Below are 27,831 nucleotides of genomic sequence, written 5' to 3'. Positions count from 1 at the left end.
GTAACTCCAGATAGTTCAGTAAGTATACCTCATCTTAAAACAAATTTATCAACGTTAATTACATATAAGGCATTTTGGTTATAGTGCCAGTTTATAATAGAGGAGAATACTTCTATTTCACTTAAGACTTGCTAGTTTTTCTGATAAAAGATAGTTAATTGCATTTTCCATGTGTAGACTTTACTAATATTTGTACGTGGTGTCTTCATCTGCACCATGTTCAGTACTGTTTTTTTTTTTTTTGATAAAATTTGTTTTGTTCCTTTATTTTATGACTATCTCATGCCCATTACTACCATCCTGTGAGATAAACATTCTATAGAATTATGTCCCATGTAGGACATGGAAAAAGAGTAACTGACTTATCTAAGATGAGCACGTAAAAGAACAAGGCTGCTGTTATTTCGCATATATTGCCTTTCATCACCTGTATAGTTACAGATACACTTGTTGGCCTAGAAATGTAAACTTCCTAAAGTACGAACCAATACTCAGGCCTCTTGGTATAGTTGTTTGTCCATGTTGGAAATGTGACCCAGTAAAGGGAGGTTAGGTTAAAAAACAAATGAAAACCAAAATAGTCAACTGCAGTTCTTCTATTTTTTTTTTTAAATAACAGACTTATTGAGATATAATTCGCATACGTACAATTCACCTGTTTAAAGTGTACAACTCAGTGGTTTTTAAAATATTCAGAGTTGTACAACCATCACCACAATCAATTTGAGACCGTTTTTATTACCCCATAAAGAAACCCTGTTTAGCAGCCACTCCTCATTTCCTCCCAACCCCCCAACCCTAGGCAACCACTAACCTGCTTTCTATTTTTATAGGTTTGCCTATTCTGGACATTTCGTATAAATGGGAATCATTCAATATGTGGCCTTTGTGACGGGCTTCTTTCACTCAGCATGTTGTAATGTTTATCAATACTTCATTCCTTTTTATGGGTAAATACTATTTCATTGTATGAGTATCCCACCTTTTATTTATCCATTTATCAGTTGCTGGACATTTGGGTTGTTTTCACTTTTGGTTATTTTCTCATTTACTGTATGGATGGATCTTAGCAATTATATTAAATGACTTCTCTAGTTGTTTTCACTTTTGGGCTGTTATGAACAGTGCCTCTATGAATATTTGTGTACAAGTTTTTGCATGGACATATGTTTTTATTTCTTTTGGCTATATACCTAGGACTGGAATTGCTAGATCTTATGGCAACTCTGTTTAACATGTTGAGGAACTGCCAGAGTGTTTTCCAAAGTATCTGCTCCATTTTAGAATCCCACCAGCATTGTATGAGTATTCCAATTTCTCTACATCCTTGCTAACACTTGTTATTGTCTGTCTCTCTCTTTTTTTTTTTTTTTTGTGAAGACGATCAATCCTGAGCTAACATCCCTGCCAATCCTCCTCTTTTTGCTGAGGAAGACTTTCCCTGAGCTAACATCTGTGCCCATCTTCCTCCACTTTATGTGGGACGCCGCCACAGCATGGCCTGACAAGTGGTGCGTCGGTGCGTGCTGGGCTGCCAGCAGCAGAGCACGAGCACTTAACCGCTATGCCACGGGGCCAGCCCCTATTTTCTGTCTTTTTGATTGTAGTGATCCTGGTACGTGTGAAGTATTTCAGTGTTGTTTTGATTTGCATTTCTCTGATGACTAATGATGTTCAGCATCTTTTCATGTTTATTGCTTATTGGCTTACCTTTGGAGAAATATCTATTTAGGTCTTTTGCTCATTTTTAAATTGGGTTATTTGTTTTTTTCATTGTTGAGTTGCGACAGTTTTTATATATTCTAGCAGATACAAGTCTCTTATCAGGTATATTATTTGCAAATATTTACTCTCATTGTGTGAGTTGTCTTTTCACTTTCTTGGTGGTGTCCTTTGTACCACAAAAGTTTTTAATTTTGATCAAGTCCAGTTAATCTATTTTTTTCTTTTGTTGCTTATATACATTGCCTATTCTAAGATCAGGTAGATTTATATCTATGTTTTCTTTTAAGATTTTAAAGTTTTAGCTCTTTAATTTAGGTCTTTGATCCATATGGAGTTAATTTTTATATATGATATGAGATAGGGGTCCAAAATAATACTTTTGCATGTGGCTGTCCAGTTGTCCCCACATTATTTGTTGAAAATACTATTCTTTCCTCATTGAATGGTCTTGGCACCCTTGTTGAAAATAAGTTAACCATAAATTAGAGAGTTTATTTCTTGACTGACAGTTCTATTTTATCGATCTATGTGTTTGTCCTTTTGCTAGTAGTACCCCACTCTCAGGATTACTGTAGCTTTGTAGTAAGTTTTGAAAATGAGAAGTGTGTGTCCTTCAATGCTGTTTTTCTTATTCGAGATTGTTTTGGCTATTTTGGGTCCCTTGCATTTCCATATGAATTTTAGGATCAGCTTATCAGTTTCTGCAAAGAAGATAGCTGGGATTTTGGTAGGGGTTGCCTTGAATCATTAGATCAATTTTAAGAGCATTGTCATCTTAGCATTAAGCCTTTTGATTCAAGAGTATGGGATGTCTTTCCAATTATTTAGGCCTTAGTTAATTTCTTCAACAATGTTGTGTACTTTTCAGAGTATTAAGTTTTGTACTTCTTTTTGTTAAATTTATTATTTTTGATGCTATTGTAAATGGAATTGTTTTCCTAATTTCATTTTTGAATTCTTCATTACAAGTGTATAGAAATAAAATAGATTTTTTATTTATTGATCTTGTATCTTGCAACCTTCTAAACTCATTTACTAGTTGTAATAATTTTTAGTGGATTGCTTATGATTTTCTATATATAAGATTTTGTTATCTGCAAATAGAGATAGTTTTACTTTTTCTTTTCAATCTGGATGACTTTTATTTCATTTTCTTGCCTAATTGCCCCAGCTAGACCCTCCAGTCAATGCTGAATAGAAGTGGTAAGAGCAGACATTTTGTCTCGTTTCTGATCTTAGGGCGAAAGCTTCCTGTTTTTCACTATCAAGTATGATCTTAGCTGTGGGTTTTTCCTAGATGCCCTTTATCAGGTTGAGGAAATTCCCTTCTAGTTTGTTGAGAGAGTTCTGTTATTATTTGCTAAGATGACTTATGGATAAGTTATTTTTTAAAAGATAATTGAATATTTAGGAACCTGATGGTAATACTGTTGTAGCTAACATAGGAACCAGTCTGCAAGCTGGTGAAATGGAGAGTCTACTATCAGATCTCATTTACTGTATGGAGGGGTCATAGCAATTATATTAAATGACTTCTCCATTTTCAAAGAGATAGAGAAGACAATTGTGGCAAATACCATATAGTTTATTGCTTAACATTCTAATAAAATAGAACACCCCATGGTAGCAAAATTTAAAGAATAAAATGCATAAGAAGAGTGCCTATGCTAATGAAAACAGCTCAATGCTCAATTGGTTGTCTGGTTGACGTTACCAAGTCAAAGTTATCATCTGTGTGATGGAATGCATGATAGCAGCATGGTTATTGATATATTAATTCAGATCATATGTAAAGTGGAATTTATATAAATTGTCACTTAAATAAATGAGAAAAGAATATTCCTTGGTATTGTGTCTGACATATAATTGCTCCTTGCTAAGTGTCAGTTCCTTTTTCTCCCTTTAAGGAGTGTTTAGTTAATGAAAAGGAGAATTCATAATATAGAAAAAGTATAAGGTATGCCTGGGAATAATAAATATCAAATCCAAGATTATGCTTATCTTTGTGTTAAGGAGTTGGGATAGAGAAGGAGGAGCATACTATCTGGTGGTGTTACACAGAAGATTTTGTTGTTTTTTATTTCTTATGTTTTATTTCTTATCTGAATGATGAGTACACACATGTTCATAATATCACACTTTATGTCTTACTGCATGTTCACAGTATTTCCTCATGAAAAATGAATTATCAAAGAGCATAAGTATAGCTAGACTTAGTAAAATAATACAAAATTTAGGCCAGAATGGAATTTAGCAAGCATCTGATATAACCTCCTCAGTTTTACAGTGGAGGAACCTGAAACCTAGAGTTAGGTTTATTTATCCTGTGTCGACTGTTATGCTAATATTAGAACATGGAGTAGACCCAGTTTTGTTAGTTTAGAAATCTTTGCTATGCCAAGTTTTTAATAATTATATATTTTTAAAATGTGGTAGATCCTATGATATTTCACTGTTATTCTCCTTCCTGTAGGAAGATTATACAGCCCCACCTTTTGCCATGTGATATAAAGTGTTTCGCCATGGGAGCTTTTTACTTCTCCACTCCCTTAATGTATAACTTGGATTTAGTCAATGGAATGTGAGTGAAAGTGATGTATACTATGTCTAAGAAAAAGCTTTAAAAGTCACATATTGTATTGTTCTGTCATCGTGGTGTTTTTCCTCTGCTATAAGACCTAGATTGGGTGTTGGGGGGGTGCTGCTCCTTCAGCCTGTGACCTAAATGAAGAAGAATGTTATGAGCTAATAAATTTTTTCTTGTTACTTCATTATTACGTAGTAAAAGCTGACTGATATAGAAAGTAAGCTCTCCACTCTTTCTCATTAGATTGAGTCAATAAGAAAAGTAAGAGCTATTTTCTGGCATTAGAAGGATTTAGATCTTTCATCTTCTTGTAAATCATTCTGGGTGTTTTAATTCACCCAAGCAAAGTGTGAAAAACACATTTGGACAAGTGGTTTCTTAAACTTCTGAGGAAATAAATACATGGTCTTTTGTAACTTTACTCATTGTCCGCATAGGTAGTGGTAGAGTTTATGAGTGGGGCAAACTAGTAGATAAGGCCCTGATGGATAACTGGCTAATTTTCTAAGGGGATGTAGTTTGATAAATGTGTTCTAAAATGGCATTTATTGAATCAGGTCAGTTCGTTTTAATTTGCCTATGTAACAGAATGATCCCAAAAATATACTTGGAGAAGTGATTTTTAAGGTATCTTGCGTTATTTCATACAGACCACTCTAGAATTTCTCAAAACATAGCAGTGAATGCAAAAACAAGTTAAACGTAGGGACCATGGTGGTTTTGATGTAACCAAAATTTCAAGAGCATGATTTTGCTCCTGCTTTGCCCAAGGAATTGTTAGTAAAGCAACTCCCTATTTTCTTTGTTGTTATTTTTTTAAATTTAGTTAGGGGATGTGCCATTCCACATTTTGATAGCCCAGCTAATATAAGTAGGTTAATGACAAGCAGAAGGGATTATTTGTTGAGGTGTCAAATATTATGATCATTCAATCCTTTACTGAATTTGTGAGTATTAGATAAGGAACAGATTTTACCAATTAATGTTTTTTTTTTTAAGATGATAGGATAGCTATTGACAGTGTTTTTATGCAATTGAGAGAGGAACCATAGCATAGTAGAATTGAAGAACTGTCAGTTGTAGGGGGCTCTGGATCCTCAAGTAAATATTGCCAGTGCTTTGTGAGTGACTGGGAAAGAGAACTTCTAGAAAGCAAGAGAATATGGAAGCGTGATGAAAATCTTTGTGAGATTTTTAACAAAAGTAGTGAAAGTAGTGGTTATATTTTACTACAGTTTTAGAAAAATAATAATAGAGATGACAAGATATCCAGTATTTAAGGTAAAAATTTAGAAAATCTGTGTAGTAAATTTGAGCAGCTGAGTATCAAAGTGGATGAACTATTGCATTATCAGTTTCACCGGTCTCATTAATGGGCAGTCAACAGTAAAGCGGATTATTAACATTTATTGTGCAACACACTGATTATTCTTTATGATTTTATATTCAAGACTATCTCAGAATTCTCAAGTAAAATTTAGGAGTGCAAAATGAAATCACACAGTTCTCAATGGAGAATGGGGTTCTTAAAGAATCCAGTAGCAGAGTTGCATTTCTAAAGAGGCTAGTAATCATCAGTATAAAGTGATTATTTAAGAGTAGGCCATTATTAGTCAGACCTATTGACTAATATTTATTTAAGCTATTTAACAAAAACTCAAATTTGAGTAAAAATTATTTTTAGCATTCCATTATTTAGAGTAACGTTATACTAATGTCATTTAACAGCATGAATATAATTGAAGTGCCTGTGTCAAAGATAGAAGTGTCAAGTCCACTCAAATGGCTTTGCTTAACATTGTGCAGGTTTTTCTGAGTTTTATTTTTAAGTATACTTCATCAGGTATCCATAACTTTGAATTAATGTAGTGTTTGTTTGTGCATGGGTTTTGAGCCAACAATCCTGGTACTTCCTGTTGTTTTGTTATGTAAGGCTGTTCTTACCTCGTTTATTTAATCAGAATAATCCTACCGTAGACCTGTTATTCAAACAAAGAATCTGGGGGTATATTATGAATATATTTCAGTTTCATTGTTCACTTTTATTTTCACGTTCTTTGGATTCTTGTTAGAGCACTTGCCCTCATCTGCTTCCCTTGTTGCTGGGCAAGGTTTGTGACGCTGATGTGTGATTGGTTTTAGGCAACTAGGGCTTTGAGCCAATGAGACAGTGAATTTCAGTTCTCTCACAGGACTGAAGCTCTGAAGCAGCTGCTGATTTATTTTTCCTATGGGGAGATTATATAAACTAAGAGTATGGCTGCAGCAAGCTCCCTCTTGGGTGTGTTTGAAAAATTACAAGGTTTGTCTAACTGAAGGAGGAAAAATGAGGTTTATTTTTAAAACATGTTTACTAAGAAAATCTGATAGTTTGTGAATTTGAGAAAAAATATTTTCTGATGACAGATTTCCTATTTTTATTTTATAATTTTACATTTAAAAGACTGTAAGAAAAATTTCCCTTCAGTTTACATGACTATTGACTGTGTAATCCACACATTAGCTTTAATGCTTCAAAAGGGAGAGCTCATATAACCTTTTTGTAACCTGCTGCGAAAGGCAGTTAAGGAGAAAAGGATGTAGTAATTGTACTTATAACGCTTAGTATAAATTGTCAAGAATCAGATGTTTTAATTTCATTAGATGAATCAAACTAAGTCACTTCAGTGCAGTAGACAGCAAAACACTTTATAATGCTATCCATAGTAAACCTTTGGGGCCAGAATACTATTAATTTTTAGGATTGGAAATCTATAACAATAGTGATAGGTGGGTATGAAAATAATCTTGTTAGTTATTTGGATTAAAGTTTTGCTGCATTTTTAGTTGTATATGTTTTATAAATGTTAAGGACTAATGGAATTTTTAAAAGAAATTTACATTTGATTTTGGTAGATTCTAACCCATTGTGTAGAAAAGTATGTTCTTGTTATGTATTGTCCATGTTTGATTCTTTATCCAGGTAGGGAATTGATTTATTTTTCTGAAAACATTCATGGACATTTAAAGGAAGATAAAACAGCATAAAAGATGTAAATCTTATTTATTTTTTTATGTGATATATTTAATGCATATGATGTGGATTTAAGATTTTATGCAATTATGTTCTAGATTACTTATATCAGACAAAGAACCTCACTGAAGTATTGCGGATCCAGGTTTTAACTATGTTTCCCTGACCTTATTGTCTGTCTCCTGTTGCTGGGCAGGAATCAGAATGCGGGCTACTGATTGGCTGAGTTTGTGAGCAGCTCTTGAACAGCCACTTAAATTCTTGAGCTTTTTGAGCAGGCAGATTGTAGGCTAAGACATTACAGCTTTTGGTAATACTTCCTTTTGTTGTTTCATAGCTGTGATCTCTTTGCTAGAAAGAAGAGTGAAAGGAGTGGGTGGAAGAGGGTGAAGCAGAGAAGAAAATAATGGTTTCACTTAAAGAAGAGGCTCATTGGGCTTTCCTTAAAAATAATTTACCCAAAATTTGAAAAAAATTTCCAAGCCATAGAGACTTATTTGCAGGTAACACTCCCTTCTTGGTTACTTAAATATAAATTCCTTTGGTAAAGGTGAAGCCCTTGTTATTGCTGTAGAAAGATTTTATTAATGATGGTATTTCCCCATAGTTCTTGAATCTGAATATATAGAGTAGGGACTTAAAAATACATTTTTTTGACTATCTTTGTCCTGAAAAAACGTTTTCAGGAGAAAGTAGTTAAATCACATTTTACACATTTACTGTTAGGTATGGCAGACATTTTCTGCTGTAAAATATAAATGCTTTTTCCTGTGAAAATGAATTTCAGTCATATGAGAGCTTCATGATTTTAGTGTTCCCACCTAAAGAAATATTTCTTTTGTAGAATAGTTTTGTGAATGGCATCTCAGTTCCAGGTGATGGTATTTAAAATGATTCTTAGAAATGTTTTGTTCCGGTAATACAGCCATGGAGACTTGTTTGCAGGTAACACACCCTTCTCTAATGGGTATCTTTCTTAAATATAGTTTGCTTATGCAAAATAGATTTTTAAAAACTTACTGTTGATTGGTTTGCACAGATATGGCTGAACTAGTTTGAACTGGTTGTTCATGCTACTTCCTTATTGCTTTGTCTGTTTTTCATTATACTTAGAACCCATAAAAGATCTGGTAAATGACTGTAGTGTGCTCCCTTGTGGGTATAGATGGTAGTTATTCTGTAATTCTTTGTACAGTACTTTATTATTACTGAATTGAATGGCAATTTTGTTGATAAAACCAGCTTGCTTGGATAATATTTATTTTTATTAAATGTTATTTGGTGGTGGCAATTTAATATTAAACATGATGTTTACATGTTGGATTTTCTAATTCATATACAAAATACCAAAAATACTTAAGAGAAATTTGTCTCAGATACTCTAGTTTATACCTAAAAACGTTCTGAATAAACATAGACAATTATGATAATAACATTTATTGAGTGCTTACTATGTTCTAAGTGCTTAATATATAGACTCTCATTTAATCATCACTACAACCTCTGTGGCAGGTACTGGTATTATTTAGTTTCAGGTAGCTGAAATGAAACATTGAAATGTTAGGTAACTTGCTCTGTGTCAGTTAGTAAGTACATGGGAGAGCTGGAATTCGAATCCATGTTTTTGTCTGCAGAATTCATGTTCTTAATGGGGTTACTAAAAATTAGGAAAATATACTTCTTTTTAGAGGAATGTATGCTTTTAATGCAACTGGCAATACCTGCCTGCTATCCATATAACAGATGAGCGGTGTAGATATTATGAGGTCAAAATCCAAAAGAATTGCGGTTCAGTATTTGAAAATACTTTTTTTTCCAGTATTTGAAAAATATAGGTAACCTTACTTCTTATATTATAAATTGAATTATTTTTGTATGTTTGGAGTCAGCAGGGAAAAGTGACTATAAAATTTGCGTTGTATCTTCTTTGCAGAAAATTTTTCAGTTAGCATGAGTTTGGAATGGATAGTGGGTGGGAAAAAACTTGTTTAAATTTTAGACCGCAATTAATAACCCTTAAAATAGTGCCTATGATATTTTTCCATTGAAATTTCTGTTCCGTTGAAAGATCATTTTTATAATTAGTTTTTACTCAGTTCCATAATTTAAAAGGCTAGGAAGACTAAGAAATGTATTGTAAGTAATTGGCTTAAAGTGAAAGAATGAATGCCTAATGTACCACAACCCAGAAGTACTGTGACAAAGTGGTAGGTTCTCAAGCTGTTTTGGTCTCTAGCCAATAGAGCAGGCTGTTGTTTTATGCCTTTCAGCCAAAGGAACAATGGGACAGTAAGAACACACCTGTAACTGAACAAGTTGGGTTTATTATTTGTTGCAGTGAGGGAGAATGCTCACCATGGGGAAACTGTGAGGCACATCAGTAAGAGACTGTTAGAAAAAAACCCTAGTATACAATTTGGTTGTAGTATAGAATAGGTTGGATTATTTTGGGGAGGATTTGAAGACGTACAGCCTCATTCCGGATTGGGTGCTGTCAGAGTTTGGGGGCAGTTCTGTGCTTGGGTATTTCAATAAATTTTATCTATAGGGAGGACAGACTACAGTGAGAGTGAAGCTGCAGTTGATAAAGAAGTAGCTGTCACCAAGCCATCACTTGGTCAGAGAGGGAGATGTTTGGTATTTTATAGGTTGCACAGTGACCTTGTCTAATTTGAATGTTGAGGTGGTTTTATGTCCAAAAGGAAAACAACATGGCTTAGCTGTAAGCATCAAGTCAGTTTATAATAACATTGAGGCCTAACTGGGAGCCTCAGATAAATTCTCAGATGTCAGAGCCTGCTTTTTTCCTTCTCCAGCCAAAGCAAGTGTCATTCCCACTGGTAATGGTGATGGTAAGTGAATATCCAATATGAAAGCAGGTTTCTTCCTCCTTTACCTCTTAGTTCTTAAAGGACTTTTATTCCACTATAGAATGATGACAGTGTCTTTCTCCAGGACCAAATCCTTGCCCTCTTTTGTTTGCCTTACTGCACTGGCTAGACGTTAACATAGAAATGATGACAGAGAGCATCTGAGTCAGTGTTGAGTTTTTGTCAAATGAATGAATATTCTGTATTTGTTGAGCTAATCTTTTGTTTTCATCCTCTGTTCTGTTAATGTGGTGAATTACACCGCTTGAATTTTTTTTTCTTAAATTTATTGTCTCACTGTTCTGGAGGCTAGAAGTCTGAAATCAAGGTGTTGGCAGGGCCGTGCTCCCTCTGAAGGACATAAAGAAGGATCTGTTCCAGACCTCTCTTTCAGTTGTGGTTTGTGGCAGCCTAACTCCAGTCTACACATGTTCTCCCTGTGTGCGTCTGTGTCCAGATTTTCCCCTTTTTATAAGGACGCCAATTGTATTGGATTAGGACACACCCTAAGGACCTTATTTTAACTTGATTACCTCTGCAAAGACTCTATTGAATTTAAGATCACATTCTGTGGTATTGGGGCTTAGGGCTCTAATGTATTTTTATCAAGTGGACACCTTGGTTGAGTCTGAAATAAAGCCATAATGCTTCATGACACTCTCTCGTAATCTACATTGCTTGATTTTTGAATATGAAACCAATTTTGTATTTTTTTAATGAGCTTCATGTGGTCATAATATATTACCTTTTAAAGAAACATACTTCTAAGTAACTCGTAGATGAAAGAAGAAATAACAATGGAAATTAGAAAATATTTTAACAGAACAATAATGTAAATAGGATACATCAAAATGTGAGATGCAGCTAAAGTAGTGCTTAGAGGGAAATTTATAGCTTTACATGCGTACATTACAAAATAGGAAAGATCTAAAATTAATGATTAATGTTTAACATGTTGAAGAACTGCCAGACTGTTTTCCAAAGCAGCTGCACCATTTTGCAATCCCACTAGCATTGCATGAGGATTCCACTTTGTCCACATCCTTGCCAATACCTGTTATTCTCTTTGATTATAGCCATCCTGGTGTGTGTGAAGTGTTATCTCATTGTGGTTTTGATTTGCATTTCTCTGCTAACTATTGATGTTGAACATATTTTGATGTTTATTGCTTATTGGCTGTTGGCTTATTGGCTATTTGTATATCTTTTAGGGAAATGTCTGTTCAAGTCCTTTGCCCATTTTTAAATTGTGAATTGTGTTACTTTTATTGTTGTTGTTCAGTTGTAGCAGCATTTTATACTTTCTAGATGCAAGTCTCTTATCAGATACATTATTTGCAAATCATGTATTTGCAATATATTAAAAAAATACTGCAATATATTAAAAAAAGTCAAAAAAAATAATAAGTCAAATATTTGCAAATATATGATTCGCAAGTATTTCCTTCTATTGTATGAGTTGTCTTTTCACTTTCTTTATGGTAATTTCTTGTTAATATATTTATAGTTGTTAATCTAGATATGCCTGGTTGCAAATGTAATCTTTCTTTACATGTTCCTTAATTGTCCCTTCTTTTTTCCCTTATCTCTTTACCTTTTCCCATTCCCCTACCGCTTTCATTCTCTGGTACTTTTATTTTTCTTTCTCTGTCTACTTTTTTACTTTATCAACTTTTTTAATGCTTACGTGTCTCCTCCAGACTCTGAATCCAGTAGCTGACTGAAAATGAAAACTAGAAACTAGGCACTTTTTTTCTAATACCTCCTAGTAATCGATCTTCTATGGACTGTACCTATTATCAATTTTATATTACATAAAACCAATAAATAGGAAAATTAACACAAAGCAAGGATTAGTTATTATTTCAAAGTTACATGAAGTGCTGCTTGGTTATAAGATCAATTTACAGTAAGTCTGTAATTAGGTGGCTTCTGTTTAATCAACTATTTAAACTCTCTCTTTTTCTCTTTTTCAAGGTTCAAAATGGATGGTATAGAAGAACCTCAAAAAAAAGTCTTTAAGGCTCGAAAAACGATGAGAGTGAGTGATCGTCAACAACTTGAAGCAGTGTACAAGGTCAAAGAAGAACTGTTGAAAACTGATGTCAAGCTATTAAATGGCAACCATGAAAATGGAGATTTGGACCCAACCTCACCTTTGGAAAATATGGATTATATTAATGACAAAGAAGAGGTGAATGGTATTGAACAACTTTGTTTTGACTCTGAAAAAAGTAAATCAGAATGGAAAGAAACACCCTGTACCTTAAATATTAATGTAAAAAACAAGCAAGATGATGATTTAAAGTGTGAACCTTCATCTCCTAATAATATAACTCCTGAACTAGCCTCTAAACTGACTGCTGAACCAGCTTCTGATCCAGCCTCTGATGATCTGGCTATTGGAGATCCAGCCTCTGGAGATTCAGCCTCTGGAGATCTGGCTTCTGAAGTATTAGCCTCTGGTGATCCCACCTCTGGTGATCCCGCCTCTGGTGATCCTGCCTCTGGTGATCTCACCTCCGGTGATCCTGCCTCTGGTGAACCTGTCTCTGGTGAATCCATCTCTGGTGAATTGGTCTCTGGTGAACCCGTCTCTGGTGAGCTGATCTCTGGTGAACCGGTCCCTGGTGAACCAGTCTCCGGTGAACCAGTCTCTAGTGATCTGACCTCTGATGATTCAGCCTCTGGTGATCCAGCCTCTGGAACATTGGCCTCTGAGGATCCAGCCTCTAGTGATCTGGCCTCTGGTGATCCAGCCTCTGATGAACCGACTTCTGATGAACCAACTTCTGAATCAGCCTTTGATCGCACCTTTGAACCAACTTCTGTACCAGTTTGTGAACCAGTTCCTGAAACTGACAATATAGAGTTTAGTAGCAATAAAGGTGATAATTTTCTTGAAAAAAATAGGGATGATGAAAAGTTAGACCAAATTTTCTCATTTGATGAGAAAAATAAAGTTGATAGTAATATTGATGCTGATGGAGAAACTCTAGAAACAGATGACACAGTTATTTGTTCAGATCTACCTCCTGAAAATGAAAAGAAGGTGGAGAAAGATGCTATCATAGAACCTGCTCTTGGAGAGGAGGCTATATCTAGCAGTATGGAAATTGACCAAAGTGAAAAGAATGAAGATGAGAATTCTGCAGAAGACCTTCCAGAAACCATTAGTGAAAATGTTATGAAAGATAACAAAAATGAGAATATCTTAGAAAATACAGATTCTTTGGAGACAGATGAAATCATTCCTATTTTGGAAAAACTTGCACCTGCTGAAGATGAACTTACTTGCTTTTCTAAAACTTCTATCCTTCCAATTGATGAGACAAATCCAGATTTGGAAGAGAAGATGGAAGGCTCTTTTGGTTCACCATCTAAACAAGAAAGTAGTGAGAGTTTGCCAAAAGAAGCCTTTTTGGTCCTCTCTGATGAAGAGGATATTTCGGGTGAAAAAGATGAGTCTGAAGTTATATCACAAAATGAGACATGCTCTCCAGGTTAGCATTTTATTTAAATTTTAAAAATTTTGATTAACTTTGATAAACTGCTTAATAAAACATTCTTATAAAGTTTTAAATTTATTTTAGTTGCAAAGAAAGTTGAGAATGATGGTGACTAGAATGAACTCTTAACTTCGTAGATTCTTAACTTCACAGAATTCAGAATTACGAAGTATCCACTCTCTGAGCAGTGTTATGTGAAGTGCTAAGAAGGAAAATAAAATAAGTAGGAAATATGGCCCCTGCCCTTAAAGGGCTTATAGTCTAGAAAGAGAGATAAAATAGACCAACATAACACTATGAGATTACAATTTCAAATCAATGCATAATTGATCAGAGTCCTCACAATTGTTCTTGCTATCGTTTAGTAACTAAATAATTTAGAATCTAAAAGCCTACTAGTTTATTTGCTTCAAGAGTAACAAATTATGTTTTACAGTTTTCCCGTTGACATCTGGTTCTTTTAACATTCTTTGTCTGGGGAATGGCACAACTATTGCCAGAAGCCAGAAACCTTGAAACCTGATTATCTATTTGATGAAGACTTCATCCATTTCCTTCCTCAGCCCTCTTGTTTACCCAGCCTACTCTCTTCCCCCCTCATTTTCTGAATGATCTCTATAACCTAAATCTCTTTTATTTGATTGTATTCCTCTCTTTTGTTAGATCCCTATTACTTTTAGGTTAATTCCAAACTCCTTATATAAAAGGTATGTAAACTTGATTATTTGCTCAGTGCCTGTCTTTCTCATCTCTTTTATTATTCCTAGAGAAAAAGGAAAGAAAGAAAAATCCTACTTTGCTTTTTGGTCAAACTCAAACATCATTCCTGTATGAAACTTTCTCTATTCCTTTCAGACTGGCGTCAGTACTTTTGTGTTCCTATTGTATCACATTCTCTTATACATAGAGCTCTGTGAGAGGAGTGACCTTATAGCATGAAACACAGCATCTGGTTTCTGGTTAGTTCAAATTAAAAAAAAATGAAGCAGGCCTAGGAGACATAGAGGATTTTTTCCTCAATATATCATATCAGCTTTTGGAAGTAGAGTTTTTTTTTTTTTTTTTTTTTTTTTTGTGCTAAGGAATATTAGCCCTGAGCTAACATCTGTGCCAGTCTTCCTCTATTTTGTATGTGGGTCGCCACCACAGCATGGCTTGATAAGTGGTGTAGGTCTGCACCCAGGATCCAAACCCGCGAACCTGGGCAGCCAAAGAACATGCGGAATTTGAACCACTCGGCCGTGGGGCCAGCCCCCTAAGCAGAGATTTTTTTTATTATTAAAAGATGACTTCATTTCCAAAGAGCATTTATTCATTCTTTAAACCTGTATAGAGAGACAGGCCAGGCTTTTCTTGGTTCTAGGGGTTTAGAGATAAAATATAGTACTTGCCCTCAGGTTGCAGACAAGAATTAAAACCACGCCATTAAACACAAGGCTGTGAACACAGTAATAATGTTAAATTGGTATTCTGGGAGTTGAGAGGAGGGTAACTTTATGAGACTATAAGATTTATTCAGGAAAGCACTTGCCTTTCGCTATCTGTATAACATAGGATTTTAATGAAGATAATTTCTCTTAATGGCAACTCCATCCTGCTTGCTCAGGCCAAAAACCTTAGAGCCATTCTTATTTTTTTCCTTCCAATCCATATCCATCCATCAGGAAATCCTGTTGGCTCTACCTTCATAATAGATCTGGAATCCAGTCTCTTACCATCTTCACTGCTTCTGCCCCTGCTCTGAGCTACCGTCATCAGGCCAAAATAATGCCTAGATCATAGTAAGTGCTCAGTAAATATTTGTGGAGTTAATGAATAATTGGTAATAAAGGTATATCATGGAGGACCTTGTTTACAATCCTAAAGCATTCTGATAGCACCTGGGAGCCACTGAATGATTTCAAGCAGGGTGAAATTTACATTTTGGAAAGATAATAGGTAACAATGTTTAGGGTGAACTTCACTCATTCATTCATTAAATATTTATATAGAGAGTGGTATTGGGGCAAGTCCTTAAAAAAACCTTTTGGTAGTCTGTATAAGAAAGTCATAGCAAGTTGCAGCTTATTATTTAATGAATTTATGCATTTTACTTTTGTGTCTTGTTATTGGAGACCATCCCTCCAAAACAATGCTGTTAAATGCAAAGAGATTAATATTAAGCTATCCATGTTACATACTTTGAAAATTCAAAGTTGGGTTTATTTTTGGTTACTTACTTTTAGACTTGTATCTGATTGTGTACTATTAGCAGAGTAAGTTTGGTAATAGATGTAATTTCTTAGCTGGTAACTAAACTTTTTTTTTCTGTCTCCCTCCTGCCCCACCCCAAAGGAAATTTTGTGTACTGTGGGTTGAAGTATAGTTTCTTCATTGGTTCTTAAACTGTATTTTGTTCTGTTTATATGGTAGCAGAATCTGTTAACATGTCATATTTGTTGCTGTGCACCTGCTGAGGTATTACTTTCTTCACATTCTTTATTCTTGACTAATTTTTAATGTTTTCAGAACACAGAATTATAAATTAGAAATTCTGAAGTCTGACTCTTCCCTCTTAACTATTAACACTTATGTGTTGTACTAATAGGAAAACATAACCCTCTGTCATTGCAGATGATTCTTTTGCAAATTTATTTTAAATATAACAGTTATGATGGGTATGAGCAGCAACAAAAAGTAATGGAAGATATCAGAAAGCAAATAGAAAAGCTAGTTTAATTTTGCAAAGGTGAAAGAAAGACCTAAAAATGTATTACAGTTATAACTTAGTAGGCCTGAAGACACTGTCAGATTGTTACATAGTACTATATAATAACTGATACTCACTAAATGATTAAAATCATAGTCTGTTTAAGAAGGCTAGGAAAATAAAGATTTCTCTCTGGGAAAGTTTAAACACTGCAGGAGGTACACACGTCAGATATACCTTTTATGCACTCTCCATACCATGTACTCTCCTCTAGCTACTGTTCCATCTCTTTCAGAGCCATTCTTCAAGTTATGTTAACAAAGCTAGCATCAGTTCTTCTCTTCCTGTTTACTCTTTAACTTAATTGAATTTTGATTTCCACCTGGCTAAGCACCCTCCTGATTGTCCTCAGTGAAGTGACATTGATGTTAATGTTGTTAAATCCAGGGGCGTCTTTTTTGTCTTTGTCTCTTAGTGAGCTTATTGTCTAGTTTGGTTGAAAGGAAAGAATACCACACGTAGAACTGTATATGAACATGTGCCAACTTGTAATGAGGCTGTACAGTCATGCGCCACCATAACGTTTTGGTCAACGACGGACCACATATATGACAGTGGTCTCATAAGACTAGTACCATACAGCCTAGGTGTGTAGTAGGCTATACCATCTAGGTTTGTTTAAGTACACTCTATGATGTTTGCACAACGACGAAATTGTCTAACAACACATTTCTCAGACCATGTCCTCGTTAAATGGCACGTGACTGTACTTAAGACCAGAGGGATTATAGCAAAAACTATCTGTGAATGAAGACAGATTCTAAAAAAGGCAGTCTTAACCTAAATATTTGGAGGAGTTGTAGGAGTCCCAAGAATTACATGAAATTATTATATAAAAATGTCTGTGTCCCTGGGCCTTTGGTTATTATTCTCAGTTGAAGGAGGTCCACTCAGATTCTCTGGAGGCTTTGTGAAAAAAAATTAAAGAAATATAGGGCCTTACTTCTTTCTGTAGAATCTGCTAATACCATTTTTCTTATCCAAAGTTCTTTCCATCGACTAAAACTTGAGCATACATTTTAATTCTGTGTGTGTCTTTTCTAAAATCCCAATGAGTGTTTTGATTTAAATGTTGAGAATCCAGTCATGTCCTCTAAGCATATCTAGAAAATGGAAATTGGGTGATAGGAGGAGATTTTTGAGTAAAATGAAGGAATTTCAAGCTAAGCTTGACATATCTATAAGAGGAGAGGGAGCTAACATAAGTATAAAAGAGGCAGGCCCATTTGCTCTGCTGTGTTCTGGCTGATCTCGCTTGCAGTTACTCTAATTGGAGCCATGGCTAATTTTGTTCTTTGGGTGATATGACGATTTGCTAAATAAAGACTATGTAAACCTTCATCTCTAGCAACCCAGTTATTCTGTGCTTCTGGAAACTCTGGGGACTAGGAAACTCAGGAGTCATCACCCTCGATATTAAAATCAGGAAATGTATAGTTATATATAGAAAAAAATGCTCTGTAATGAGTTTGCTATCTATAAAGAAGCAAAACAAATCTTCATTTCATTGAAACTGGGGTTGAGTGATGAGATCTTAAAACATTTCTAATGAGCATAGCAACGTAAATGGAAAGTTAATTTTCTAATGCTCATTTATTTTAAAGTTTAAACATATTTTTAGTAATCTTTATGTACTGTATTAGCTTTTTTGTTTTGTTTTACAGCTTTATTGTTTTTATCTTAGTGTGAAAAAAATATTTGTAAGAACCTTAATACGTCTATCAGTGGTCCTTGTCTACACCTATTTTCACCAAGGTCTTTTAAGTTTTTTTAACCTTGGCTTCTACCATCAGGGCTATGGGGATTAAAACCCTGGTGTTGAAGAAGAAATGCCATATCAAAATCTTTATATAGTGCTATATACCTTATGATTGCTTAATTTTTGTTGCAGAATATGAAGAAACATAGCATGCTTTATTGAAGTCACTGGGGAGCCAGTTGCAGTGATATAAGGGGAAAAATAGAAACCCAAACCTATTAATGATTTGTTCTTCTCCATTTAATGATTAAGTTAGTTGAGGAGATACAGAGTGATTGACCAAAGGCCATTTCTGGTACCTCTGGGATTTTATTTGTTATAACAACACAATTGTATAGACATGTTTAGCAATATTTCTTGGTAGCACTCTTTAATTGTTATATTTTATATGCCTCTTGTGAAAATTACTTAACCTTTCTGAATATTACTTTACTCATCTGTACGATAGCAAAAATACTGTTTATAGTGTAGGATTATATTGAGGATATGAAGTAATATATGTCAAACGCCTAGCTCAGTTGTTGGCACTGGTATCAAAGTAGCTACTTTTATAAGTAAAACTTTTACTATCTTTAGAATAGCTTTTCCATTCCTATTTTATGAACTATCCCATAACCATTAAAATAACATAATGGTTCAAGCTGTCTGGTCAAAATATTAGGTGTTTGGAATTTGCCAGTAATTTGTAATTTTTTATAATTGTCACACCACTTTTAATTTTAATAATTGAATATAAAGGAGTCTAAGTGCTTTACAGTAGCTTTCACGTTTTGCTAATCTTTTGATGACAGTAAATTACTAAGTAAGACTTTTTATTTTAAAATCTATGCTATTAAGTTTTTTTCATGTTAAGAGTTTATTATGAATTTGCAGGGACATTTGAAAGTGGACTTAGTCATTCATTTCTACCAATTCATGCTCCTTTTATATTCCCAAAATTTTGCATTTTGAGACTCTGATTTCATAAAAGATTATTAATTACTTACACCAAAAGTATAAATTATGATGAGTTGCTATGAATTTTAATGGAAGTAAGATTTCCTTATCTATTTTTGTCACAGCAGAAGTAGAAAGTAATGAAAAGAACAGCAAACCTGAGGAAGAAGAGCAAGTAATACATGAAGATGAAAGACCTTCTGAGAAAAGTAAGCATGTACAAAAACACCTGAGCTAGTTTGAAAAATAGTAATTCATTGTTTCTGCTTTTAAGGCTGTGGAATGTACTTTTCTGTGTATGAGATGACTGTAAAATTTTGCGATTTAAGTAAGCCACAGTTGAATCATTTAGATCTATGTTTAGAGCATGGGACTATAAGAATTTTGTCTGGGGTGCTATAAGTGAATGGAAGTGTGTCTCTCAGTCTACTTAAGGTTCTTCTGCTTCATGGGGAGGGGGAATGATGGGACTGAGTATCACTGAGTTTATAGGAAGATCACTGGACTAGAAGCTAGGAAACCTGGGTTCTATAACTCTCCCTGTCATACTGCTCTCCATGTATCACTATGTAAGTTATGATTACAAGAGAAGTCAGAGGGTAAAACTGGATTTAAAAAACCGGCACATAGATATAGATATAGGATATAGAGTGAAGTGGAGAGGGGTAGCTCTGGTCACATAAGGACATTTGCCTTTAAATAAGTGTGTAGATTTTAGTATTTTCACTTTTTATATATTGGAAAAGAAACCAGATAAAATTTGCTTATGATCTCGTGAATGTTACCAGTATTTGAAATTTTCTAACTGAAGATCTTTCAGTATCTATTCTTTACCTAATTTACTTTTATAATGACATTAATTTTATTATTTTTATATATTTGAAATTCATTAGGCTATGTTAAGAATAACTATCATCTTATTTTCCTAAGGCTGATGATTAAGTAAGAATTTTTCCTAAATTTACTGAGGAGAAAGAATTAAATAATTAAAGCTATGCATATTGTTAGAAATCTGTGACATGAGAATGAATACTGTATTTTGTCAAAAGATTCATGTACACTATAAAATTTAGCAAAGGAAATGAAAATAAGATGGTTTCTTCTCGAATCTCATGTTCATATTTTTAGGCAATTTTCTATCTTAATATGAGATTTCAAGGAAAGAATGTTCTATGATCACATTGTACATTGCTTAGCCATTAGGAAGTTCTTATTTAGCATATTGAAAATCATTTCAAGTTTGAAGCTAAAAGCTACTTACCTAATTTTCTGATCTCAAAAACAATTCATAAAATAATTGAGAATGCTGTTGTGATAGCTAGAAATAATATTTTGCTGAGGATGGAGAATAGGCATTAAGGTCTATATATATATATTTGAACACCTGACTCATCATTATGCTTTTTTTCCTCAGGTGAATTTTCCAGAAGAAAACGTTCTAAATCAGAGGACATGGACAATGTCCAGTCCAAACGCCGTCGATATATGGAAGAAGAGTATGAGGCAGAATTTCAAGTAAAGATTACAGCCAAAGGAGATATTAACCAGAAGCTACAAAAGGTGTTATAGATTTTTAGTTAAGAGCTGTGTTAAATAAAAAGCACTCCTATCTTTATTCTTCTAGGTTTTTGACATTATTCTGTATTTTACTGATATATTCAGGTTTTTCATGGAAAGAGAGAACTTGAAGATAGTGGTTGAGCTTGTTATCCTTAATAATTTAATTTTAAAATTTCTTCTGACTTTTTTAAAGCTACATAATTTTTTTTAGATATGGTAGTAATTATCAAAATAGAAGAGAGATGTGATGACTTCTTTCTTTATTTGCTTTAGTAAGAAAACTGAATATCAATTTGCAGATTTTATTTTTTCTTCTATATTGAACTTTATTCTAGTGGAAACAAAGGGTTATATGTTAGCATTTTAATCTTTATAATAAGCTGGTTTCATCGTTGTAAGTCCCTACATTAGAAAATCTTTGTTGTGTACTTTAGGCTTAGTATTAAAATGGTGGGGACAAGGCTTTAGGACTAGAGAAAAGGGAGTATTTAAAGTACAGGCTTTGGAAACCTCCCCCTATATCTGCTAACCTAGAGATAGAAATACTGAAAATATGCCCTATTTTAATATGTTTTTCAAAATGTGTTCACGAATATTTATGACAAATGCCTTTTTAAGAGAAGAATATGAAATCCAGGTGAAATTAATTTTTTAAGGTCTTATAGATTTAATGATGAAATTATAAATAATCTAGGTTTTAGACCAATGTTATTCCACTAAGACACAATATAAATATCTGCACTAGAAAAAGGAATAGTGAGGCAGTGAAAATTGGCTTTTTTTCCTCCCAGTCTTTTTATTTGTCATATGGAGATAATAATGTTTATTTAATCTGTCGCATAGCGCTGTTAGATAGCTCTGTATAGATAGCTATGTGGAATAATTTTGAAAACTTCTATGTGTAGTGAGGGTTTACTCCTCTAGAACAGTGTTATTCAAGTATGGTCCATGGACATGCACCATGTGTCCTGTTGTGGGTCCATAAGGAGATAAATATGGAAGTTGTGAGTAGGCATTTAGAAATGTTTTATAGAAATTTCATAGTGCAGTGACATTCTTAGTGTCTCACAAAAATATTGTCTGCAATAGATTAGAAATTTTAAAAACTGGTCTTTTTCTTTAACTGATTTCCTTTAAATCATGATAAAAGGTTTGGGAAGAAAATATTAAAAGTTCAATTTCAAATTATTTTTAAAATTTCACTCTCTGAAAATTTTCTATGTTTAGTATGTATTATTTTTCTGTGATAGATGTTATATATGTAGAAGTGGAGGCTTTCAGCAGATAGCATTGTTTTATGGATGACAGCATGTTTTTTCATTAAACTAGTTAATACATTAGTACAATCTTATTAGTACTTAAGAATATTTACTGTTTGCTGCTTGCTGACGTGTTCTTTGCTGTAACAGAGGAATATGTATTTCTTTAGGTTGTACAGTGGTTGCTGGAAGAAAAATTGTGTGCGCTACAGTGTGCTGTATTTGATAAGACTTTGGCAGAATTGAAAACACGAGTGGAAAAGATTGAATGTAACAAGAGGCATAAAACAGTTCTTACTGAACTACAGGTTTGTACACTGACTTGAGTTGTATACTCATGTATATCGTTTTTATAACTCATTGCTGGGGATACATTTTCAAAGTTGACAATAAAGTACATTTAACTTCTAAATATTAGAAGTAAAAGGAACCTCTATTAGTTTGCTAGGGCTGCCATAAAAATAGTAACATAAACTGGGTGGCGTACAGAAACATACTATCTCATAGTTCTGGAGGCTAAAAGTCCAAGATCAAAGTGTTGGCAAGGTTGGTTCTTTCTGAGGGCTGTGAGGAAGAATCTGTTCGTGTGGCTCCTCTACCTTCTGATGGGTTGCTGTCAGTCTTTGGTGTTCCTTGCCTTGTATAAGCGTCCTCCTGATCTCTGGCTTCATCTTCACACGGTGTTGCACCTGTGTGTGTGTCTGTGCCCAAATTTCCCCTTTTACAAGGATACCAGTCATACTGGATTGGAGCCTACCCTACTCCAATATGACCTCATCTTAACTAACTAATTCTGCAACGATCCTATTTCCAAATATGGTCACATTCTGAGATACTCAGGTTTCAGATTTCAATATATGAACTTTTTTTTTTTATTGTGGTAACGTTGGTTTATAACATTATATAAATTTCTGGTGTACATCATTGTGTTTTGAGTACTATATAGATTACATTATGTTCACCACCCAAAGACTAATTACAATCCATCACCAAATATATGAACTTTTGAGATACACAGTTCAACCCATAACAGAGCCTAAGGAATTATCTAATTTAGTGCTTCTTAAATATTTTTTAGTCACTGAAGAAAGGCTGACATCATCTAGCATATCATAAGTATTCAATAATATTTGTTGTGATTCTTTTTATATTAATCCACTTCTTTCCATGGATCTTATGTTTTAAACATTAGTTTGTTAATCTATATTTCTTAATAATTGCTACCTTTAAGTTTTTTATTAAATGTAACAATATATTAACCTATAGTGCCAGAGCTTCTAATCAGCTGAAATGAGCACATGCTGTAGTAATCCCTTTTATTCTAAGACTAAGAAATTGGAAATTTTTATCGGTACATTCATTCTGTCATAACTAAATGTGTGGTTTCTATCAGGCTATCTGAAATGTGAGCATGGTCTACAGATGCTGAGTTGCAAACCACTTACAGGGCCTTATTTTACAAATGAAGGAAGAGTAGTCCATAAAAATAAAGTCACTGTTTCCCAGTTAGAAGCAAATTGCAACCAAATGTGACTAGAATTTATGTATTTTATTTCTCAGCTTAAAATTTATTTTCTTGGTTTCATACTGTTAATTTTGTTTGAGGTGAAACTTTATTAATAATAAGATCTTTGTAGTAATATTGCGGTGCACCATTTAGGACAACGTTAGCCCTGTTTCTGACCTTTAGCACGTCTTTCTATAGTGATAGTGTTGTCTAATTATTAAACTTTATTTTACTAGTATTGTGGAGAATTTTGAATTAGAACTTGAAAATGTCTGAAGATTTAAAGGAGTAATTTCATTCATTGTTTCTCATCAGTCCCATAGCTAAAACTATGATTTTGTGTTTTTAAAACCTGAGATTTTGACTTTTATATTCTCATGTAAGGTGAAAGTCCAGATCTCTTAACATTTAATAAACCTTGCACTTAGATATTTCTTTGTAGCCTCAGAATCTGAGTCTTTCCACTACCAAACAAATCTTCTCTGCAAATAAATCCCCCTTCTCATTGTTCCTCTTACTCACAATTCTTGAATTCTTGGAAAAATCTTCAAAGAATGTCTTCCCATTGTTCCTCTTATTGAAGTTTTTGAGTTCTTGGAAACTGATTCCTCTCAGTCATTTCACATGTACAGTGAGTTGCCAAATTACAACTTTTTTATTTCTTATAAAAGTCTATCTTTTACTTCCTTTCACTTTCCACAATACCATCGTTACTCAGTTCCTTGATTGTAGTAACAGCCTTTTACATGACCACTTTTGTACTACTTTTTAAGTCCTTGGTGGTCCTTCTCAATACAAGCATTGTACTCATCTTTCTAAAATAACTGCTTGTTTCATTCTCCTCCATGTAGTCCAGGTTCCTCAGTTGTCTACCTGTTTAAACCCATATTCATTTTTTGATTTTTAATTTGGATCTCCCAGTTTTTGATGCACATTCTTAATACCTACCAGTTTCTTCCCTGTCCTACAGAGTATCAATGTTCACAGTATTTTTATTTCAATCTTTTGATTTCATATTGTTTCTCCCATTCAGTCACCCATAATGATCTGCTCTTACCATGCCATTTATTTAAATTTTATTAAGCCCAATTTAGTTCCTGTCTCCATGTTGTTCTGATATTTAGTTTTTTATGGAAATAAAATTCAGATAACAAAATAAATGTTGTAAAGTTTACAGTTCAGTGGCATTTAACGCATTCACATTGTTGTGTGACCATCATCTCTATCTAGTTCCAAAACATTTTCATGAACCGAAAAGAAAATTTTCTGCCTTACAAAACCTTAAACAGTCACTCTCCACTTCCCCCTCTGCCTAGCCCTTAGCAACCACTAGTCTGCTTTCTGTCTTTATTGATTTACCTATTCTGCATAATTCATGTAAACAGAATCATGCAATATGTGTCCTTTTGTGTCTGGCCTCTTTCTCTTAGTATAATGTTTTTTTGAGATTTATACACATTGTAGCATGTATCAGTACTACATTCCTTTTTATGGCTAATTAATATTTACTTATATTTGTATACTCTTAAACATATTTGTAAACTATTGAAAATAAGTAGGTATTAATTCAAAATGTTAAGTGTAATCCCCAGAGTAATCACTAAGGAAAAAAAATATATAGCTAGATATTTATAACATAATGGATACACACACACAATGTTTTGTTTATGCATTCTTTCATTGATGAGTATTTGGGTTGTTTCCACCTTTTGGATATTGCAAATAGTGCTGCTAAGAACATTCGTGTACAAGTATTTGAATACCTGTTTTCAAATCTTTTGGACATATACCTAGGCATGGAATTGTGGATCATATGGTAATTCTTTGTTTGACTTATTGAAGAACCACCCAACTGTTTTTTGGAGCAGCTACACCATTTTACATTCCTCCTGGCATTGTGTGAGGTTTCCATCTCTCCTCATCTTTGCCAACACTTGTTATTTTCGGTTTTGTTTTGTTTTATTAAAAAATTATAACATCCTAGTGGGTGTGAAGTGGTATCTCAGTGTGGGTTTGATTTGCATTTCCCTAATGACTGATGATGGTCGAGCATCTTTTCATGTGTTTGTTGAACATTTGTATATCTTTAGAAAAATAATTATTCAAATTCTTCGCCCATTTTTAGTTTGGGTTTCTTGTTTTGTTGTTAGTTGTAAAAGTTCTTTACATATTTTGGATATTAAACACTTTGAGAAATATAATTTATAAATATTTTCTCCCATTCTGTAAGTTGTCTTTTCACTTTCTCAATAATGTCCTTTAATGCACAAAAGTTTTAAATTTTGATGAAGTCTTGTAGACAGCATATAGTTGAGTCATGATTTATTATCCACTCTGCCAATCTCTGCCTTTTAATTGTGGAGTTTCTGTTTACTTATGTTTGAAGTAATTAAGGAAAGGCTTAACTCCTGCCATTTTATGTTTTCTACCTATTTTGTTCTTTAATTCCTCTCTTACTGTCTTCTTTTGTGATTGATTTTTCTTAGTGTATCATTTTGATTCCCTTCTTGTTTCTCTATGTATTTTTTAATTTTGATTACTCTGATGATGTATCATCATTCAAGATGATACTTAACATCTTGAATTAATATCTACTTATTTTCAGTAGTGTACAAAACTGTTACTTTACAGCTCTGTCCTGCTCAAATCTGCTGTTGAACCTCTCTGATGAATTTTTTAATTTCAGTTATTGTACTTTCAACACCAGAATTTCTATTTAGTTTTTTTAAATATAATTTCTTATTTCTTTATGGATATTCTCTGTTTAGTGAGACATCATTTTCCTGTTTTTTTGTTTTTTTAAGTTCTTTGTACATTGTTTCCTTTAGCTCTTTGAACAGATTTAAAACCATTTATTTAAAGTCTTTGTCTAGTAAGTCCAATACCTGTGCTCTCTTTCTATTAATTCTTTTTTTGCTGTGAATGGACCATACTTTATTGTTTCTTTATGTGCCTCCTAATTTTTCTTGTTGATTTGTGGCAACTCTGGAAATCAGATTTCTTTGCCCCTACCCAGGGTTTGTTGTTGCTGTTTGTTGTGGTTTGTTTGCTTGTTTAGTGATTTTTCTAAACTATATTTGGAAAATATGTATTCTTTCTTGTGTGTAGCCACTGAAGTCTGTGTTTTGGTAGCTTAGTGGTCAGCTGGTGTTTTCACCTTAAATGCTTGGAGCCTAAAAAAAGGAAGAAGGAAAAAATACTCTCAGTCTCTGCAGATTGGCTCTGTGTTGGGGCACTACTTCAACGCTTATTTAGGCCATTTACAATTTGCGTTATCCTTCACTTTCTGCTTGCACAGACTCTGAAGGCCAGTCATAGGTGAAAGCTTTGGGTCTTTTCAGGCCTTTTCTGAGCGTGCATTCTGTCCTGGGTATTTGCATAGTCCTCTCAATTCACCAATATGGGCAAGAGCTTTTAAAGCCCCCTTTTCGCCATGTGTCGCCTTTCCCAACCATTTCCTTCCCAGGCTTTTCTGTTTATTGCTTCTTCAAATTGTTGTCCTTTGTTCCAGGCTGCTGTCCCAATACCTGTGCCTTTAAATCTTTTTGAGAAAAGCTGTCTGGGATGCTGCCCCAGCCTTGGGAATTACTCCGAGTTGGGTGAAACAAAGGCCAGCCTTTGTGCTGGTCCTTGAGGGAGTAGCCAGTGAAAATAAGGTCCATATTACTTCCTGGGGCACTAGCAACCTGCACCAGTTGTCTGCCAGCTGTCATTCTCACAACTGCTGCTGATCTGGGTGTGGGGAATGATAAATGGACAAGTTAAAAGACCACAGTGCTCCCTTACTGCAAAGCAGCAGTTTTATTCTTCCCTAAGTCTTCCTCTAGTTGTTGTAAGTTTTTGAATAGATTCCAGAGTTGTGCAAAAGTTGATTCTAACACTGCTTGTTAGCTCATTAGTTGGTTTTGGGAAGGGATTGAATCCTGAAGGTCCCTACTCAGCCATTTTTGGTGATGTTACTTACTCTTCCAATATTTTAATAATTATTACTGTCCAGTTCTCCAGCGTTTAAAACTTATTATATCACATACTTCTGCAAATAATTATATACTTTGTTAAATTATTTACTATTTTTTAGGTACAACTGACAATAAACTTCTTGAAAATACTACTATTTATGTATAGTACTTCTATATCTCATTGCGTAACAGTTGAGTACATTTTCATGATTTGTATATATATTTATTTGTTTATTATTTCTGACTTATTTTGGCAAAATTTAGTATGAGTTTTATAAAATTCAAAGTTAAAACACATTTGAAAACAAATAGTTAATCAAGTATGACTTAGATATTTTGCTTTAAGGGATACATACTTCATATAATCATTAACTTTAGTATTAGTGGCATTTTTTTAA

At 33.9% G+C, this 27,831-nt stretch overlaps 1 protein-coding gene across 4 annotated transcripts in view; it reads left to right on the top strand.

Moving 5' to 3' along the window:
* The window catches only part of ATF7IP (activating transcription factor 7 interacting protein), a 122,670-nt gene that overhangs the window by 37,979 nt on the left and 56,860 nt on the right, over positions 1-27,831 (top strand). For 3 of the 4 annotated variants that reach the window (XM_014791339.2, XM_087442713.1, XM_087442715.1), the window contains 4 exons: positions 12,173-13,698; positions 19,274-19,357; positions 20,563-20,708; positions 22,138-22,275. In XM_014791339.2, the coding sequence (XP_014646825.1) occupies positions 12,180-13,698; positions 19,274-19,357; positions 20,563-20,708; positions 22,138-22,275 (1,887 nt within the window). In that variant the 5' untranslated portion in view covers positions 12,173-12,179. The remainder of the gene's footprint in view (positions 1-12,172; positions 13,699-19,273; positions 19,358-20,562; positions 20,709-22,137; positions 22,276-27,831) is intronic. The other variant, XM_087442714.1, reaches the window with a different exon arrangement.

The sequence above is a fragment of the Ceratotherium simum genome, chromosome 17, assembly GCF_057802395.1.
Source record: "Ceratotherium simum simum isolate JZ-2026a chromosome 17, ASM5780239v1, whole genome shotgun sequence".
NCBI classification, from domain to species: domain Eukaryota; kingdom Metazoa; phylum Chordata; class Mammalia; order Perissodactyla; family Rhinocerotidae; genus Ceratotherium; species Ceratotherium simum.
Note: the sequence above shows the minus strand (reverse complement) of the source record. Positions and strands in the feature narration are given on the sequence as shown.